At 38.3% G+C, this 20,578-nt stretch overlaps 1 protein-coding gene across 1 annotated transcript in view; it reads right to left on the reverse strand.

Annotated features, from left to right (window-relative positions):
* The window catches only part of HOOK3 (hook microtubule tethering protein 3), a 101,049-nt gene that overhangs the window by 76,721 nt on the left and 3,750 nt on the right, over window positions 1-20,578 (reverse strand). The window contains exons 2-7 of the mRNA XM_059685247.1: window positions 17,952-18,037; window positions 15,878-15,950; window positions 12,983-13,033; window positions 11,303-11,435; window positions 4,437-4,504; window positions 1,367-1,429 (exon numbers count right to left, since the gene is read on the reverse strand). Of these exons, the coding sequence (XP_059541230.1) occupies window positions 1,367-1,429; window positions 4,437-4,504; window positions 11,303-11,435; window positions 12,983-13,033; window positions 15,878-15,950; window positions 17,952-18,037 (474 nt within the window). The remainder of the gene's footprint in view (window positions 1-1,366; window positions 1,430-4,436; window positions 4,505-11,302; window positions 11,436-12,982; window positions 13,034-15,877; window positions 15,951-17,951; window positions 18,038-20,578) is intronic.

Raw genomic sequence — 20,578 nt, forward strand, 5'->3', positions numbered from 1 at the left:
TTGGTTCTTAGTAATGTTGACTCAAATAACAGAAATTTTACCTTAGTAAAACATGTATGTGCTAGAGGTGAAGGGTTTCAATTGTTAAACTATATAGGACTAGTGTATTTCAATACAAGTTTTTTAGTCATATTAAAACTTTATGTTAATTTGTGTATCAGTTTTAAAAGACTTTTATTATTCTGATCCTCAACATAAACCAAATATTCCTGAGTGTGCCCATTATATAAACTCCAAGTTAGCAAAGTATGAACAATTAATCAGTTATAACTAATTAATTAATCACTTAATTTTTAAAAAGAAAAAAATGGATTAAAATAAAATTATATTAGCTTCTCTTTTCATGTGACCAAACCTCTGTGTAATATAAATACAAAAAAATTCATTCAGAGTAACAACTTTAAAACCAAATACACTACAAAGTAAGGGAAGGACAAATTACAACTTGGGTTAAAATTATAGCATGCCCTAAGATTTTCCTGCCAAACATTTAGAAACTATGGAGAAGAAATGAAAGAAGAAAAAGACCACAAAAGCTTCTCTTCAAGCTTTGGGACAGATGTCCCAGAATAGCTGGAACACAGAAAGTGGCAATGTAACTAACTGCATTTTATTAAAATGCAATAATTAAAATTACAAATTAACTCTTCCATTAAAACCATAAAAACACCCTTCATTTAAAAATGAAGGACTAAGTTTCTCAGTGCATTTAAGTATGAATGTTAGAGGAGACATCTTCAATTGAAGAATAATGTGAAATAAAATGTAAACTATCTTCTTATCATAAACTAGAGGCCCGGTGCACAAGTTTGTGCACGGGTGGGGTCCCTTGGCCTGGCCGGCAATCGGGGCCATCTCGCCCAGTCCAGATCAACTGGACCCCAGCAGCAAGCTAACCTACTAGTTGGAGCATCTGCCTCCTGGTGGTCAGTGCATGTCATAGCGACTGGTCGAGTGGCTGACAGAACAGTTGACTGGTTGGACACTTAGCATATTATGCTTTTATTATATAAAATAAACCATAAGATTATTTATACCAATAGAAAATGCATACAATTTTCCAGAAAAGCATCTATTGTGTTAAATGTGGTATACAGAAACATATCACTAATAGAAAAAGAAAAATCAGGACTAGAAAACACAAATTACAAGAAATTAAAGAAGTTAATTTATTTTAAAGTGAGTTATGCAATAATAAAATGTGTAGTATCCATAAGTGGCTTAAATTCTTAAATTTTTGGTAAAACACAAAGAATTATACCGATATATTAAAAAAGCAATTTCAACTGAATCATCCTTTTCATTAATATTTAAACTTTATCCTTTTCAATCTTTGCATGGATAAAAACAATGCAAAATTAGGTACCTGGCGGTCAAGGTCAACATAGGCATCATTTCCAGCAGAGACAGGAGATTCTTTACTCATCAGCTGAAATTAGGATTTAAATGATTTTAACTATGAGGCAAAAAAGACATCCTATATAATATATTACACAACAAACATGAACATGCAGCCACTATAGAATTATAAAAATTAAAATGAAAATGCAAATGTAAAAGGAGTATACATTAAAATTTTTTAGTCTGGAACTTTGTTTTCATTCCAAGATAATGCCTTCATTTAAAATTATAGGTCTAAATTCTGATACTCATTTTCTCTGTAGGCCCAGTTTTATTCTTATAACTAAAAAGATAAATTTTTAAGTTAAAAATGTGGCCAAATATTTAAAAACATGAGTTTTTCAGTAAAAAATGGCAATACTAGCCCTGGCTGATTTGGCTCGGTGGATAGTGTCAGCCTGTGGACTGATAGGTGCCGGGTTCGATTCTGGTCAAGGGCCTGGGTTGTGGGCTCGATCCCCAGTCGGGGGCATACAGGAGGCAGCTGATCAATGAGTCTCTCTCATCATTGATGTTTCTCTCTCTCTCTCACTCTTTCTCTCTCTCTTTCCCTTCCTCCCCGAAATCAATAATAAAAGAAGGCATATAATAAATGTGAAGAAATACAGGAAAGTGACATAGTATTAAAAAAAAAAAAAGGCAACACTGAATATTTTTAAAGAATAAATGTGGGCAGCCTAACAGATGTAATTGATGTTTCTCTCTCCCTCTGTCTTTCTCTCTCTAAAAGCAATAAAAACGTATTTTAAAAAACACACGAGTAAATGTGGACAATATCACAATATCCAAAACGTGGGAAAAACCCAAATGTCCATCAAATGAATGAATGGATAAACAAAATGTGGTATTATCCAGACAAAGGAATATTATTCAGCCATAAAAATATTGATACATGCTACCACACAACCTTGAAAATATGTTAAATGAAACAAGCTGGGCACAAAAGGGCACACATCCAATGACTCCATTTAAATGAAATATCCAAAATAGGGAAATTCAGTGACAGAAAGCAGATTACTGGTTGCAGGGGCTGCAGAAAAGAGGAAATGAGGACTGCCTATTTAATATGTACAGGGCTTCCTTCTGTGGTGATGAAGAAGGTCTTGAACTAAATAGTGGTAATGTTTCCATAACATTATGAAATGTACTAAATGTCAATAATGGCAAATTTTATGTTATATATATTTTACCACAATGAAAATGTGCCTTAAATAAAAAGTCTACCATCTTACAAAAGCTTCTCTTCAATCCTGTAATTTTATCCAGCTACCTACTGTCCTCCTCCTAAATCCATCAGTCACCAAGACGATTGATGCAAGCTCTGATAATTTTCAACTCTGTCCACCCTAACTGCTATAACCTAGTTCACCTCCCATCATTCTTCACTGTATAATTATTTAGCTAAAGTCTTTTACTGCTCTACCTTTTTCTAACTTGTTTTTCTCAAATCCATTCTTCTCATTGCATGGATTTTCTCAGATACAGACTTCAATGTATTTTCTCCTTAAAATCTATTCATTGTTTCCCAAAATTCTGACTCTTTTAACAAAATTGCTCAATATCCTAATGATCTTGTCTCGTTTCACCTCTTATTTGTACCTTACAATGTTTGCTACAGGCATTCTTTTAATACCTCCGGCATGCTACACAGGACTTGCTTTCTCTTGTCTCCTGGTCTTAAGTACAATTTTTGCCCTTTCCTTACCTTATTTCATCCTTCTGTGTTTGGTCTAGATGCCACTTTCTCGGAAAAGCCTTCCCTAATGTCCCCAACCAGAGTTAGATACTCCCTGGAGGTACTCCTATATTTTTCCCCATAATGGGCACTTTTCATTTTGAATGCCTTAAATGCATCCGAATTGCTTGTTTAGCCATTTCTCCCATGAGGCTTACACTTTGTGAGTCAAGAGACCATGTCCATCTTTTTCATAGTTGTATCCATACTGCCTACCACACCTCGTAGTACATATTAGGTACTAACAAGTATGTGCTAAATGAATAAAAGGAATATGCACATAGTAAACATATAATCTATTCTTAAAATCTAATTATACATACAAATTTTATATGTTGCTTTGTTCACCTGACAGTTTAAATGTTTTCCCTTTGTCATAAGATACCCTGTAATGTGTGTGTTGTTTTTTTTCCAAGTTTTTATCAGCTACATAATATTCCATGGACTGGAACTATTATATTTTAATCACTTGCTCACCAATGGATAGACCTTTTTCCCCCTACATTTCCGTTAATATAAAATAACGGAAACATGGGGGAAATTCAGTGACTGCTGTGCCCAATCTTGGTCTGAATTTCTAAGTAATTCCTTGGGATAGAGTCATAAAACTTAAAAAAAGTTGGTCACAGATTTTAATTTTTAAAATATTACCGATTATAGACATAATGCCTGTTATTATAGAAAAATTGGAAAATGTAAGAAAGAGTATAGAGCATTCCACCACTTGGCAATGATTAACATTTTTGCAAATTTGTTTTCATTCATCTTAATTTTAATGTTTAACAGAAATGGCATTATGTTGTTCATTGTGCTCTGGTTCCCTACATGTTATAAGCCTTCCCCTATGTCACTATGTATTTTTCAAAAATATGCTTTAATGTCTACAATATATCATTGTACCATAATTTATTTATCCATTCCCCTAATGCTGGGCAGTTAGTTTTTTCTGCTTCTAATTTTTAGTACTAAGAAACAGTGCTGAAATAAACAATCTTGAGGCATTACAGCAGGGTGGTCATGGGTATGAGCTCTGGATTCAAACTGCTTAGATCTAAGTTCTAACTATGCTTCTACTTCCTGTGTGAACTTGATCAAGTTACACTGTGAGATTTAAATAAAAATGAGAAATTTAAATGAATATGACTTCTTTTAATAAAAATGGGATAAGTTCTAATTTACGTGTAAAGAAAATTTTTTTAAATGAGTAGAATCCCTCTTCTTAAATTTCTACTTGTATTACTTAAACTCATGTTTACTCCTTTATTTTCTCACAAGCTGTAAGCACAAAGCTCCAACGTACCTCTTGAATGGCCGTCATGACAACATGTTGAACAGATTCTTCCATCATCATAATGGCCTGGATGTACTCTGAAAACAAGAACAATCTGGAATGTCACTGTTCAAGTTAAAGAGAGTCAAGGGAGCAAAGACTAACCACGAATTCTTATAAGGAGTTGCCAGTGTTTCGATTCTTCCTAGGCATTCCTCATATGACTGCACATATGTGCCATATGTAAAGGCTGCAAATCACAGTATTTATCTTTCCTTAATGTCACCCAAATCCATCCCCAACCATTCCTTATAAAGTTCAGGCTACAGCTAATGGTCACAGGAATGCAGGATGCTAGGAATGTAAAGCAATGAAATGGTAAACCCTAAAGCTGGGGTGGAAAAAACTATATATTACTGATCTTAAAAATCTAAAAATTATCTTACTTTCACATTATTCTTTGCTACATGTTAAAAAAAACCTTTGAAGTCTGTGCTTTATTCTTATGAGACATAAAAGCACTGAACTGTGTGTAATTCCAACAATATTTTCTACTATAGGAAAGAAAAATCTTAATGGACCTGAAAGCTGCTTAGGAGAAAGAATTAAGATGAATTTAACATAGAAACTGATACCACAGGTAAACAAATATTGAATAACCCTGAGCTTTTAAAAATAATGATTCACATCTCTAACAAGCTCAAGCACCAACTTCATCAATCTTCCTCTTAACATTGCTGAAAAAGAGAAGGATCTCTTAGCTCAGTAGTGACAAAATTGGGGGAAAACAATGGCTTGCCTTCTTAAAAAGCCCTGGAAGTAGTTTTTATTATTTTCTTTTTTTAAAAAAATATATTTTATTGATTTCCCACAGAGAGGAAGGGAGAGGGACAGAGAGCCAGAAACATCGATGAGAGAGAAACATCGATCAGCTGCCTCCTGCACATCTCCCACTGGGGATGTGCCCGCAACCCAAGTACATGCCCTTGACCGGAATCGAACCCGGGACCCCTCAGTCCGCAGGCCGACGCTCCATCCACTGAGCCAAACCAGCTTCGGCGTTTTTATTATTTTCAAACCCAACAATGGATGACAAAAGTGACATTAAATATAAAAAAAATTAATAGGCCAGCTAGATTCCAATAAAAATGGTAAATATGTTTTAACTAGAGGCCCAGTGCACAAAATTCGTGCCCTCAGAGTCTGGGAGCCCTTAGGGGATGTCCGACTGACGGCTTAGGCCCGTTCCCCACAGGGAGCAGGCCTAAGCCAGCAGTTGGACATCCTTAACCTCGGAGGCAGGAGAGGCTTCCGCCACCACCACTGCGCTCGCCAGCTGTGAGCCCAGCTCAGGGTTTCTGGCTGAGTGGTGCTCTTCCTGTGGGAATGTACTACTGTCCACCAGGGGGCAGCTCCTGTGTTGAGAGTCTGCCCCCTGGTGGTCAGTGTGCGTCATAGTGACCAGTTGTTCAGTCGATTTGCATATTAGCCTTGTATTATCCTATATAATAAAAGCCTAATATGCTAAGTGTCCAGTCATCTGGTGACCAGTCGACTATTCAACCAACCAAAGCGTAATATGCTAATGATATGCTAAGGTTGCTCAACCGCTCACTATGACATGCACTGACCACCAGGGGGAAGAGGTTCCGACCAGTAGGTTAGCTTGCTGCTGAGGTCTGGCCGAGATGGGGCCAGACACGCCCTGGAACCCTCCCACAGTCCCTCCCTGGCCTGATCGTGCATTGGTGGGGTCCCTCGGCCTGGCCTGCACCCTCTTGCAATCCAGGACCCTTTGAAGTGTGTCGGAGAGCCGGTTTTGGCCCAATTCTGCAGGCCACTCCCCTCAGGAGGGCACCAGATGCAGGGCTCATGACTGGCAAGTGCTGCTGTTGCGGTGGCGGCGCACAAGCCTCTTCCAATCAGGACTGATTGGGCGTGAGCCCACAGCAGGCGTAGTGGGGCTGGGATGAGCGGGAGCGGCAGGTAGGAGCTGCAGGCGGCATTGGACTGTGGGTTTCGCCCGATCCCCGCAGGCTACCCCAAGGGACCCCACCCATGCACCAGGCCTCTAGTATAGGATAAGAAACATTTAGAAGGGCAAAATAATTAGGAAATTTTAGCATCATCCTGCCACACATATAAAAACAAACACAAAAACTTGTCTCAGCACTCCAAGTGTTATCTGAAGGAGTCTTACTGTGAAATTGTCAAATTGTTCTGTCTCTTTTGCCAAGAGACATATGTCTTTGGAATACCAGACTGTAATCCTTTGCTTGACAGGTAACTTGTTAAAAAGAAAAAAGTATTTTGATAGTACTATTGTACTATTAAAGTATGACATTCTGACATTCTGTTTCTGAATGCCAAAGATTTTAATCAAAAACATGTTTTTAAGGAAGTACTGTCCTAAGTACACTGTATATCCAATCAATGTGTGGTTAAACACAAATATACACAACACACTTAAATCACAGGCATTGTTCTTAGGCCAACAACAGGACTATATCGTAACTTAAAGTACTATTCAGTAAAAAACAAACAAAACCAAGCCTTTCGTCCAAGTTTAATTTTTTGTTTTGTTAATGAGGAGCACCCCGAGTGTTGAAATGCAAGGGAGCGCTTTTAGATATTCTGTTCCAACGTGCCAAACACAGAATTCCAAGCCTACTGCAGAAAACGGTGTAACTAGAATGACTGACTGTGAACATGGAAGAGAAGAAGCAGTGGTACTGATAATGGGGAAGGAAAACTTAATGACAGCCTACTGGGAGTGAATACAATGACAGAATAGGGAGGTTAGGAAGTTATTAGTAAGGTGTGAGAGGGGAAGCGTTAGTTAAGAAGCGGTGTTGCCACGTCAAGGCCCTTCCCCGCGAACACCGTAAAATGCTAAATGATAAAATGATGATGAGAACTACATTAATGTACAATTTTTGAAACGTAAAAATATAATGTAGAAGTCTTAGAAGTCCAAATACAAGTATGTATGATTACTGGGTGCAGAGCTATGAGACTATGCTGAGGAAGGAGGCGTGCTATATCAGGAGTTGATCCTGAAAACTTATCTTTTTGGTCCAAAATTTACAGTACAGTTTAATAGAAGAGTACTAAGTTTGAATGTGGAAGAGATAGGGTTTTTTGTCCTTGCCTAGCCTCTCACAAGCCCAAAATCTTGGGTAAGTCATGTAACACTTATGAGTCTGAGTTTCCTAATCTGTAAAAAGTAATTTTTTGTTCTGTTAGTGTCTAGTAGAGTACCAAGCAGAAAGGAAACGCTCAGTAAATATTATTATTAGTGTTTTTTCTACTACTAATCTTTGCTTCTTCAAATTTACCACCACTTATTTGTTCCAATTTGAGAAGTCAGATAGTTATTTCAATGTTCTGACCAATTGTTCCTTACTTCTAACTTAAGAAACCATCTTAAAGCCCTGATATTTAATTTTGTTTTTTTAAAAAAATATTTTTATTTATTTCAGAGAGGAAGGGAGAGGGAGAGCAACATAGAAACATCAATGATGACAGAGAATTACTGATTGGCTGCCTCCTACACACCCCACACTGGGGATCGAGCCCACAACCTGGGCATGTGCCCTGACTGGGAATCGAACTATGACCTCCAGGTTCATAGGTCGATGCTCAACCATTGAGCCACACCGGTTGGGTGAAAGCCCTGATTTTCTGTATGGTGCTTTATGGATTATAGAGCAAATACACAGACACAACATCACATACTTCTCATGGCCACCAGGTTTTGTTTGCTCACGCTGTAGATGGGGGAACATTGGCTGAATGTCCTATCTGATGTTGATCATGTGGCAAACGGCAGAGTCACGTTAGTAAGCCTTATGTTAACGTCATAAATGTACACTTACATATTACCAAGTAATATGTAATAATTCAAAACTCCGTTTAATTCAATTCTTAGCTCTCAACTGTGTTCCAGAGAGCAGAGAATGACCTCTGGATAAGTGAGATGTTAAAATCCTCTTCAAAGTTTTCATCATTTATATATAATTTCAGGGGAAAACTGAAACTAGGTTTTAAACAGAACACTTGATCTGTGTGAGAAGCTCAATAAATATAATTGTCTTCTTTTCCACAGGACTATGCATATAGTAACATCCTTGCCTTTTCCTAATCTTTCCCTCTAATAAATACAATTAGCCAAGTCGTTAATAGCTACACACTTCAAAGGACCCTTACTTATGTATTAAAGATAATCCCAAGAGTTGATTAATCTCCTTATAGAATCTTATATAATAAAAGACTAATATGCAAATTGTCCCCTCGACCGGGAGTTCGACCAGGAGCCGGCCAGTCAACCGCCTGTGGCCCCAACCTCCCGGCCAGCCCAGCCCCCAATCGCCCCCACACACCGATTGGGGGCGGGGCCAGCCAGCTACCCTCCCATGTCCCCACCCCGCTGCCAGCTGGGCACGATCAGCCCAATCGGGGCAGGCCAGCCGGACCCCACCCATGCATGAATTCGTGCACAGAGCCTCTAGTAAATATATAAGCTATTATCTGAATTTAATCAACTACATTAAATAACTTTTCATCCACCTTTTAAAATCAAAGCATCTGCTTATTTAGTTTGTCTTTAATCTTATTATTTATACTAATCTTCTAATCTTTGACAAAAATTTGTTAGATATTTCAGTAATATACAAAAAACAAAATGTAGCCCTAACTGGTTTGGCTCAGTGGATAGAGCGTTGGTCTGCGGACTCAAGGGTCCCAGGTTTGATTCTGGTCAAGGGCATGTACCTTGGTTACAGGCACATCCTCAGTGGGGAGTGTGCAGGAGGCAGCTGATCGATGTTTCTCTCTCATTGATGTTTCTAACTCTCTATCCCTCTCCCTTCCTCTCTGTACAAATCAATAATATATATTAAAAAACAAAAAAACACAAAATGTAGAAAATTCTCTATTTTAATTCTTGAGTTAAACTAAATAAACAACTAAAATTTCCTGTAAGAGCATGGCTGCTAAAATCTAAAAAGAATGGGGCTAGAGCGAAATAAATACATTATTAGAAAAAATTCCTGAATCAGAAACCAATAAAACAATGTTGACAGTTATTAAACTTAGAACTAGAACACCAAAAATTAGTACAGGCAGCAAGTTACAATTTGTTTTGTATCACCAGAGGTGGGTATGACAAAGAAGAAATACCTTGGGCTTAAAAAAAAATCCATCTTCTTCAAGGGTCATATAAATAGCAGTAAAATACTGTCATCATTTAGAATAGTCCCTGAATACTTTTATCCTGCTTCATTTCATCTCCCTTTACCCTCCTCAGTATTCTCTAATTATTTTGTCTCTTCAATCCCTCAAAGGTAACATAGGTCCTTCTGACATTCAATTTCTACTATTCAGATTACTCTTAACCCATATTCTCCATATCTTTGCTTAAATAACTTCCCTGCCCCCCTTATAGCACTCACCACTATCAGATTACCTCATTTTGGTGGCATTATTTATTGCCCTCCACCTCCACTCAAGTACAAGTTCCCTCAGGAAGGTATCATGCCTGCTTTGTCTGATACTGTGTTCCTAGCCCCAGCACAATGCATGAATTCAGCAAATATTTGTGAAATAAATCCTTCGTACTTGCAAACTAAAATATCTAATTTTAAGTCCCAAGAGCTGAACTGATCCAGTATATCATTATTATCTACACTAGAGGCTCAGTGCACAAAATGTGTGTGCAGGTACGGACCTTAGGCCTGACCTGCTATCAGGGCCATCTTCCCCGGCTGCCCACAGCTGGCCCCACCCCCCACTGCCACTCACCCCCAGCTCCCCTTTCGCCATCGGGTGATTGGTGCCTGACAGCCAAGGGAAGGGACAGAGAGGTCGGCTGTTCCCACCTGCTCGCAGGCCCTGCCCCCGCCATGGGTCGCCCTGTGTGGGGCAACCGGCTGGGCGGGGGCCTTGGCCTGGTACCGCCCGCATCCCCCGCCACCCACCCCTGTTCCCCGTTCGACATCAGGCGATCAGAGCCTGCCGGCCGAGAAAAGAACCAAGAGCTGGTCAATGCACCTCAATAGTGACTGGTCCAGCGGTCGTTCTGGTTGTTCTGCTTTTAGGGTCAATTTGCATATTACCCTTTTATTATATAAGAATAGAGGCCTGGTGCATGGGTGGGGACCGGCTGGCCTGCCCTAATTTGGGCCCCCGATCCAGGTGGGAGGTCCCCGCTGGGGTGGGGGGGCGCGGGGCGAGGCTGGTGGTTTGCAGGCCAGCCCGGCCTCGCCCCCATGGGGTGAGGGTCCCTGATGGGGGCAGGGCTGGCCTTGGCAAGGGGCCGTGGGTGGTTTGCAAGCCGGCCACGCCCCCACCGGGATGGGGATTCTTGCTGTGGGGCAAAGCCAGTCTGAGCCTGGGTGAGGGTTGCCAGCAGTTTGCAGGCCAGCCACACCCCCATCAGGGTGGGGGTCTTCACTGGGGTCAAGGCCGGCCTGGGTGAGGGGCCTCTGTTCTGGTCGCTGGTCTTTCTGGTCGTGATGAAGTTAAGGTCACTGGCCTTTTATATATATAAGAAGATTAGTTCATTAAATGATTTAGCTGGACCTTATCCAATTAAGAGTAAATTTCATCACATTTGGTATAGTTAAAAATAATCTACTCAAAGTCTTGTAAGAAGGAAAAGAATATCATCACGATCAAATGTATTCTAACAGCAAAATTAGAGAAAATGGCATTATTTGAGGATAGCCTTTAAAAGATGTTAGTTTGTACTAGTGATTTATAAATAAAATATACAATATGTATCACTTTAAAATATACTATTAAATATGTTTATATATATTTATATATTATATATACTTATACATATTTTACATGTTATAATATTATTTTAAATGCATATACTTCAAATAAATTACCTTGCTTCTGTTCACAATTCACAGCACAGCCTAAAATGAGCTGAAGCATCCTTCCGAGCTCTGCAGCATCAGAATGCTCCCCAATAAGGTTCACATCAGGAAGGGTAAAGTCATTAATTTGCTGCCCTAAAATCTAAATAGAGATAAAAGGATCAGATTTGCATTTATGTCTATAGGACCAAATAAAGTGTCTGATAAAGACTAGATTGTCGGCAGCAGACTCTCACTGCTAAGGACAGAGCTGTCATGTCAATCTCACTCCCGAGTCCCATTTTTACCCATACACCTAAGTTATAACAATTCTGAGTCACAGCAAGTTAGGCCCCAATCTGGTATATGGTATGTACACTTAGCAAAGAAACTGAGTACTACTGACCCCACTGCCATCCCCAGAAAACCTGGATGTGTGCACTCTGAAGTAGAGCCAGTGAGGTTCTGACCCAGGGGGCACCAGTAAGAGTGGAGATTAAATATAGGTTCATGTCCCCAGTGGTAAGATTCCTCCTAGTCACCTTCACCTATTTGACTCCAAAATGCTGACAGCATGACACCTGTACCAGGAAGAACAGAAGATTCCTTTCCGGGGAAATAAGAGTGATCCCAAAGGAAATGACTTATATGCAGACAAGTGGGTCGGTCTCTGATAACCCTACAGTGAAAAATGAAGATCCTAAAAGCACAGAAGCAGGATGAATGCAGCTGCAGTGTTATGGGTAAGGGGAGAACAGTGTAAAGGAAGTTAGACGGGTCATGCAGTACCTGGCGGCTCACAGTAAGAAGTAAGGATTTGATTCTCAATGCAATAGGAAACCATGGAAGACTTTGAGGAGAGAATGACATAATCAAATTTATATTTTAAAAAATCATCCTGGATTTAGAGTGGAGAACAGACTGTACGCGGCAAGAGTGAAGTCAGGGTCACCAGTTGACCACTCTAATAATCTAAGCAAGCGCTAATAACGATAGCTTGGTATAGGGGGTAGCAGTAGAGATAGAAAAAGCTGTAATTTGGAGGCTTAACTAATAGGTTTTTCTGATAATCTCAAAAGAAGGAAAGGACTATAGGGTGATTTATAGGTTTTGGGTTCGAGCAGCAGGATGGATGGTAGAGTCACATACTGAGATGATGAGAGTAGATGACGTAAGTATAAATGTAGATATGAATGCAAGTAAGCTTGTGGGGGAAAAAACAGTAAGGAAATCACGTAGGTTTTTAAGCTGTGTTATGTCCACTACAAATTTAAGGTAAAACTAGTTCCACAGCCTGATTTCACCCCCCACCCCCAGCAATGTCTTCACTATTCTGATGCAGACTGAGAAGATAAACTGAGTTAATCAAGGGAGGGGGTTTCGCTAAAAAAATACAGAGGAAGTACATAAGGGTGTTGATTATACTAATGCATGGACTCTAAACCACATTCACAAGTAAGGGAAGAAAGGAGAGAATAAATAGATGCAGAAAGCAAGGTTTAACATAAATTAGTATTTACCTACAAATTATTCATATTATAGTGAAAACTATCCAGGAACCATATAATATGGTTGTTTAAACCACATCCTAGAAACTATGGAAGATAAACTGATTATTAATTCTGAGATAATTTTTCCTTTACTTAAAACTATTACAAAATTAAATTATCCTATAGTAATATTTTCAAGCAGAATGAGAAAAGTCTTTACCTCATGATTATAATCCAGGATTCCTTTTAAAATTTTCTTTAGATTGCTTATCTGTTTAAAGAGAGAGAAAACAACTGGATAAATCAAAAAACAGTTTAACAAAAAATTTCTAAATCAACTAATCAAACAAGTTAATCATAAAGTAAATATAAAAAAGGAAATTTAATAGCATATTTGAATTACCATCATCATCAAAAAAGGACTCTTCATGGTCTAATTTATTTAATCTAAGATATTTATGTAACAAATTAAAGCTTCCAATAATATTAGAATTTCAATATTATGACCAAAATTGGATGGTGAGCAAGATTTAGCAGTTAAGATTAAATTATTCAGATTTTCTGCAGCTAAAGAAAAAATGTACCATCCTTCATGAAGACTTAAGTTTAGTGCTGTTTTCCATAGAAAAATGGAGTTGCATCTTACATGGAGGTTAAGTTCTACCAGTAAAAGCATGAGGTTGCCTTAACTGGTTTGGCTCAGTGGATAGAGCATTGACCTGCGGACTGAAGGGTCCCAGGTTCGATTCCAGTCAAGGGCATGTACCTTGGTTGCGGGCACATCCCCAGTAGGGGGTGTGCAAGAGGCAGCTGATCGATGTTTCTAACTCTCTATCCCTCTTCTTTCCTCCCTCTCCCTTTCTCTCTGTAAAAAATCAATAAAAAATATATATTTTTTAAAAAAAGCATTAGGTAAAAATTACCCTTGGAAATCTTTTCTTTTTAAAAATATATTTTTATTGATTTCTGAGAGGAAGGGAGAGGGAGAAAGAGAGATAAACATCAATGAATAGAGAGAATCATTCATCGCTGCCTCCTGCATGCCCCCTCCTGGGGATACAGCCCACAACCCAGGCATGTGCCCTGACTGGGAATCCAACCATGACCTCCTGGTTCACAGGCTCATGATCAACCACTGAGCCATGCCAGCTGGGCTACCTTGGAAATCTCTTAAAGTAACCTATTTTTTAAGAGCCATATTTAAGAGCCATAAGGTTAAAAAGTAATATGGTTATATCTTGAAATGCTAGGACAACACTCTGCGTTGCAAGATACTTGTGCTATGAGAAGCAACCTAGAAACAGAAAGGATGAGAGACCAACATACAGATGTCTCCCAACACTCACTCACTCCAGAAAACAGATCCAACGGCCATGTTTTCTGGGTGAAATGACAGACAGAATCACCTGCACTATTTATTGTAAGCCATTACTTTTTCCTCTATTTTTTTTTTTATCCAAGTCATATGGTTGGCATTTGTGTTAAGTTAAATGTGCATGTGATATGATTCTGTCGATCATCTACTTAGCTGTTCCTAGCCAATGTTAGTAGTTGAGGATGTCCTAGGAGGCAGCAGAACCTGTGACCATAAAATAAAAGAGGCTGAATCATGGCAATGTGATCCAATGGTTAACCACAGATACTTTTAATTAAAAACAAAACAAAGCAAAAAAAACCTGAAAACTTTATTTAAAAAATTTTTCACATATAAACTAATGTTTATACTTCTAGAAAAACCTGGAGACATGAAAAATATATAATACTAGAGGCCCGGTGCATGACATTTGTGCACTGGGGGGGGGGGGGTAGGAGTCCCTCAGCCAGGCCTGCGCCCTCTTGCCATCCGGGACCCCTCGGGGATGTCCACTGAGGGGTCCCTAGCTCTGCCAAAGAGGCAGGAGAAGCTCTTGCCACAGCCGCCGCTGTGTTTGCTAGCCATGAGCCCAGCTTCTAGCTGAGCAGTGCTCCCCTTGTGGGAGCGCTCTGACCACCAGGGGGCAGCTCCTGTGTTAAGCGTCTGCCCATGGTGGTCAGTGCAGTTATAGCAACTGGTCGTCCAGCTGTTTGGTCAATTTGCATATTAGGGTTTTATTATATAGGATACTTTATTTCCTTTATTTTAGTAGGTTCATTTTTTTCATATTTGAACATTTTAAATTAGAATGCCTTAAAAAAGCAATGTGTTCACTGGCCCTGGCTGGGTAGCTCAGTTGGTTAGAGTAGCGGTCGCCAATCTTTTGGACCTCAGAGACCACCAGTGGTCCGCAGAGCAACGGTTGGCGACCACTGGGTTAGAGCATCGCCCCAAAATGCCAAGGTTGAATGCAGGTTTGATCTCCAGTGAGAGCACATACGAGAATCAACAATGATAAGTGGAATAAGAAATCAATATTTCCTTCTCTCTCTCTCTCTCTCTCTCTCAAAATCAGTCAATAAAATTTTAAAAATCAATGTGTTGATTTCATTATATTTCCTAATATTTTCTCATTATGAACACTAGCAATTACCATTACATATTCCATGCACTATCTCTTAAGTACATTACATACATTAACTCATTTATTTCTATGAAGTGGATTCTATCACAATACTCATTTTACAAATGGGGAAACTGAGGCATAGAAAAGTTAAATTATTTGCGGGTAGTTTTTATTGCACGCTCACAGGTGGCGCGGGCCATTTTTGCTAATTTTTTGCGCAAATGGCAACGTTCAGTAAAATTACGATAACTTTAGTTTACGTATTTATACGTTACCCGCATTCTACCGCTAGTCTATAAAAAACGTATTAATATGTGTCCCTCGCTCTACTACCAGTCAACGTAAAACGTGTAAGTAAAACGTATTAATACGTTTCCCGCATACAATGTGTTAGACTTTCCCACAGATAGTAAATGGCAGAGCTGTGATATGGACATAGGCACTCTGGCTCAATTTACTACTTTCCATTACATTTTAGTGAGCAATTTCAGGTTACCTCCAACCTTCAAATTTAGATTATTTCACTAAAGACTACCTAAGTGTCTAAAGCTCACTGAACACATCTGATCAAAAATCAACAAATTCTATATACACCAAGTAAAAGGTTAATTTACAGATAGAAAAAAAGAAAATACCTTTAGCCTCCAATTATCTCCCACTTCGGATTTGATTCTGTTTAGCCAATTTTCATCAAAATATACAGGATCTCTAAAAATAAGAAAAAGCTAGCACATTAAGATCATATAGCTATCAAGCTAAAAACAAACAAAAAAGAAAAACAAAGAAAATTGAAACCCATGCCATATCACCACTTACTTGAAACATAAAAATGTATTTGCCACATATCAGTCATTGAATAGCTCAGTACATGAGACCAGATACAATTATAGATTTCTCTAAAATCAATTTGACTGTTTTCAGCTCATTAAAAAAATACATATTTTATAAAAACTAAAAGATAAAAAAATAAAAGATAAAAAAATAATAGTTTAAAAACAAATTATAGCTAAATACACTAACTTGGAATTAACATAACTTGTAGACACCACACTAATATCTAAAAATTTAAAATAGATGTAATTTTAAATAGACAAAAGAAATATACTATCAAGGTTAAAATGAAATTTTCAACTAATATTTCAATGACCTCCATCATTTAATACTTCAAATGCCACCAATACTGTCTCTAAAATGTCAATTTTTAAAAATAATGTAAACTGAGAACCTATTTTCTCTGATACAATACTAGGTGCTAGACAAAGTTGGACACCATTCTTATTTGCAAAAGGCTTAACATCTAAGATAACATTGGTGTGGACAAACAAACTGAACTGAAACAAGGACAGAACCTGAATATACTTATGGCTATTTTTCTTAGGAAAATCTCCCAACACTAGAAAGAAAAACAGAACAAAACTTTTTAACCCAGCATGATCCTCATTTCAAAGGTTCTGAAACTGATGCTCTAAGAAATTATTTGTTCAAGCACACAGAATGTTTGTCTGTGTTCTTGTTCACTGCAGTACTGCCCAATACCTCTTGTCCGAAACATAGCAGGTTCTCTATATTTGTGGACTGAAATGCAATTGCAAAGTGACAGCACATTCATTTAATAAGTTTCCAATCTACTACTTGGACAGAATATAGCAAGAATAGTAGTTTACAGCTTTCTTATATTCAGTATGACTTTTCTTAGTAATAAACTTTGACTCACTATGCAAGAATCTAGCCATAACTCTGTTTTGATAAGTAGTTACAATTTCAGCAATGTTTTCTAAGTAGCTCTTAATTGATGCTCTCAGGCTAGGATAAAACAACATAAAAGTAATTTTCTCCAAAATCTCAAAAGATTGTGGTTCTGCACAGATATGGACATAACAACTGATAATCTTACTGGGAGTGTTCTTCATGAGTAAGGAGCTAAAGATAGCTATGTCCTGACTGCTGCTAAAAAAGAAAAAAATGAAAAACAAAACTTACAAAACCATTTCCTTAGATTTTGCCAATACCAGCATATTTAGCTGTAGCTTATGTACCAGTCAAATGCCTTCAGAGAAAACAAAAAAATTAAATTTTATTTCTATTGCTAAAATTATTTAAACACTTCAATGTTCTTATTGAACTTACCCAAATTAAGGTGGGGTCTAAAACAAACACTGTATTTTTATTCCATTCCTTAGTATGGCATTTTTATTAGCAAACCTTAGTATTTTTATAGATATTTTGTTTCTTAAGTCTATTTTCTTTTAATTACATAAAAAATATTTTGGTTCCTTGCCATTAAATGTTTATTGGAAAGTTAGCTCTATTCAAGGGTAATGGAAGCATATGTCTGCACAAAGATTTGCACACTGATGTTCACAGCAGCTTTATCTGTAATAGGTCAAAACTAAAATAACTCAGATGTTTATCAGCAGACGAATAGATCATTCAACAGCCATACAATGGAATATGTGCAAACTATAAGTATAGGCAAAAACACATATATATCCCTAAATAATTGTGCTGCACGAAAAAAGCCCTAATTAAACTTGCAGTCAATCTGTAACTAAACAAGTACATGCCATCAAAAGTATTACTGCTGCTTACAGTTCTTATATTATGCAGAACACACGTCATGTAAGCACTTTATTTTTTTGTTCATGTCTTTAATCTAACCACATATCCATGTATAAGAACATACAAAGAGATAAAGCAGTTTATTCTTACATTTTTTGAAGAACCTGGGCCATCACAACCCCACTCGTTAAATCTTCCACAGTCTGGCATGGTGCATCCACATTAAATGTCTGGATCTGAAGGGGAAAAAAGATTCCACGGTTAACTATACAGAAGACTTCGTAGGTTTCTTTTTGTGAGTACCACATCTTGGGAGTTGCAATAAACTCCATAAGGCAGAAGTGTTGGAAAGATTTTCCCTTATGGGAAATTTCCTGCAGGTCATTATTGTAAATTTTTCCCTTTGGCAAAAGAGAAATTCTGGAGGACACTGGGTGTCTTCTCAGCATCCATTCTACTCACAGATGATCAATCTAAGATCTGCTCTACCAATGACTGACTTAGGGATGTATTAATAAGGCAAAGACAATTTGGATCAAAGAGATGCAGGGAATGCTTACTTGAACTTCTGGGAAAGAACAACCAATTTCCTCTTGATGTGAATAAGTATGTTGCCTCCACTGTCACTAGCAGTCACTTTGTGGCTATTAAGGGAATCCATCTCAGGATGAGGCCAATGCAGTGGAGTGCAGAGAAAAGGTTTAGAGAAACTAAGTCCTGGAGGCCAAAATTAAGCCACTACCTTAAAAAACCTTGAAGTCTCCTATTATGTGAGACAGACCTCTTGTTTAAGCCTGGCCAGATTGAGATTCCTTTTACTCAGCCAAAAATATGTACACAAATGTAGAAGTCACACTACGGTTAGGTTAGATATTCAATGCACTTTGATTTTATTTTTTTAAAATATATTTTATTGATTTTTTACAGAGAGGAAGGGAGAGAGGGATAGAGTTAGAAACATCGATGAGAGAGAAACACCCATCAGCTGCCTCCTGCACACCCCCCACTGGGGATGTGCCCGCAACCAAGGTACATGCCCTTGACTGGAATCGAACCTGGGACCCCTCAGTCCACAGGCCGACGCTCTATCCACTGAGCCAAACTGGTTAGGGCAATGCACTTTGATTTCAAATGTACTCTGAATTAGAACTAACCGTGTACTAGTCAACATGATGTGGCCAAAAAATAGTAGATATTATTTCCATGAGTAAGATAATACAGCTGAGCCAGCAATGATTACAGCCAGCAGCTCAGCCAGGACTTAGAAGGAAATAAATCACTGAGGACAGACAGATACAGGCCACGCTCTCACAGTTTATAGTTTAGTAAAATGACAGAATTAAAGGAAATGCAAACTGCAAGCACAAAGTTTAGAAGTGAGAGTGGGATGCAACCTAGGAAAGAAAAGAAGCTTAGTATGGATGGGGTGGACACTGGAGGAAGAGATAGATAGCACAGGGAAAAGAGCAAAATGGTGAAAGACAAGGTTAAAGAGGAAGCATTATTGTGCAAAACTTATTTATCCATATTAGGACTTGATCCTAAGAGCAATGGGGAGTAAGCAGCAGAGTGAGGTCAGGCGATCTGCATTTCACAGGGGTGGGCAAAAGTAGATTTATAGTTGTTCATAGGGAAAATACAATAACAAATAATAATAGAAAAATAAATTGTTTTGCGTACTCACAACTGTGAACCTGCTTTTGCCTACCTCTGTATAAAGACCATATGATTCTGTTGAGAATCAGTAACATCATTAAATGAATTCTTGCTGTTGCTCACCTTGCAGTGACCTCAGAAATTAACACATCTGTCTTCACACACATTTTTATTGATTGGATTATATGTCTACAAGATATTTCAGGATAACAGTACAATAAAACTTAACTATAATTGCACCTAACTGCATTAAGGCATAACATTCTACCTGACGGGCCGTAACCTCTCTTTTAATTCCAAAAAGCCATTTTAACACCACCCAATCTCCACATCACTCTCCCCCACAAAAATGTGAGAAGAGTAAAGCATGAGATCACCTGGAATTAGTGTTTCTAGAGCAGAGGTTCTCAACCAGGGCAACTTTACTCCCTATGAGACATTTTTGGTTGTAACAACTAGATGGGTGCTATTGGTATCTAGTCGGTAGCAGCCAGGGATGCTACTACTAAACATCCTATAACGAATGCACAGGCAGAGACTACAACAAAGAACTATACAGCCCAAAACGTCAATAATGCTAAGATGAACAAACCCTGCTGTAGAGCTGTGGTTTTCAAAGTGTGGTCAGGCCCCAGGCTACTAACGATAGCATCACCTGGAAAGGTGCTGGAAATGCAGAATATCAGTTCCCAACCCAGACCTACTGAATTACAAACTCTGGACGTGGAGCCTTGCATTCAGTGTTTAAACGAGCACTCCAATGAAGGTGATCAATACTAAAGCACAAGAGCCACCTCTTAGATCTAAACTGAATGCAATCAGAACACAGAGGTGAAATTACTTGTCCAAAGTCACCCTCAGTTAGTATAAAACAAAAATCAGAATTTGAACCCAGGTGGCCTAATTTCAGAACCTATACTCTTACCACATTATACCAACCCTCAATTTAAAAAAAAAATAATAATAAAGTTTTAAAAAGTATATGTGCTTTAACTTTTGTACATCTGATTTCTTATCCGTGAGAGGACAAAAACTGTTTGAGAATGGACTTAGGCAAAGCACAGAGAATGGATTGGGGAAGATAAATTATATCCACCATAAAAATTACATCCTCCATAATT

This window comes from Myotis daubentonii, chromosome 2, assembly GCF_963259705.1.
Source record: "Myotis daubentonii chromosome 2, mMyoDau2.1, whole genome shotgun sequence".
Lineage (NCBI taxonomy): Eukaryota > Metazoa > Chordata > Mammalia > Chiroptera > Vespertilionidae > Myotis > Myotis daubentonii.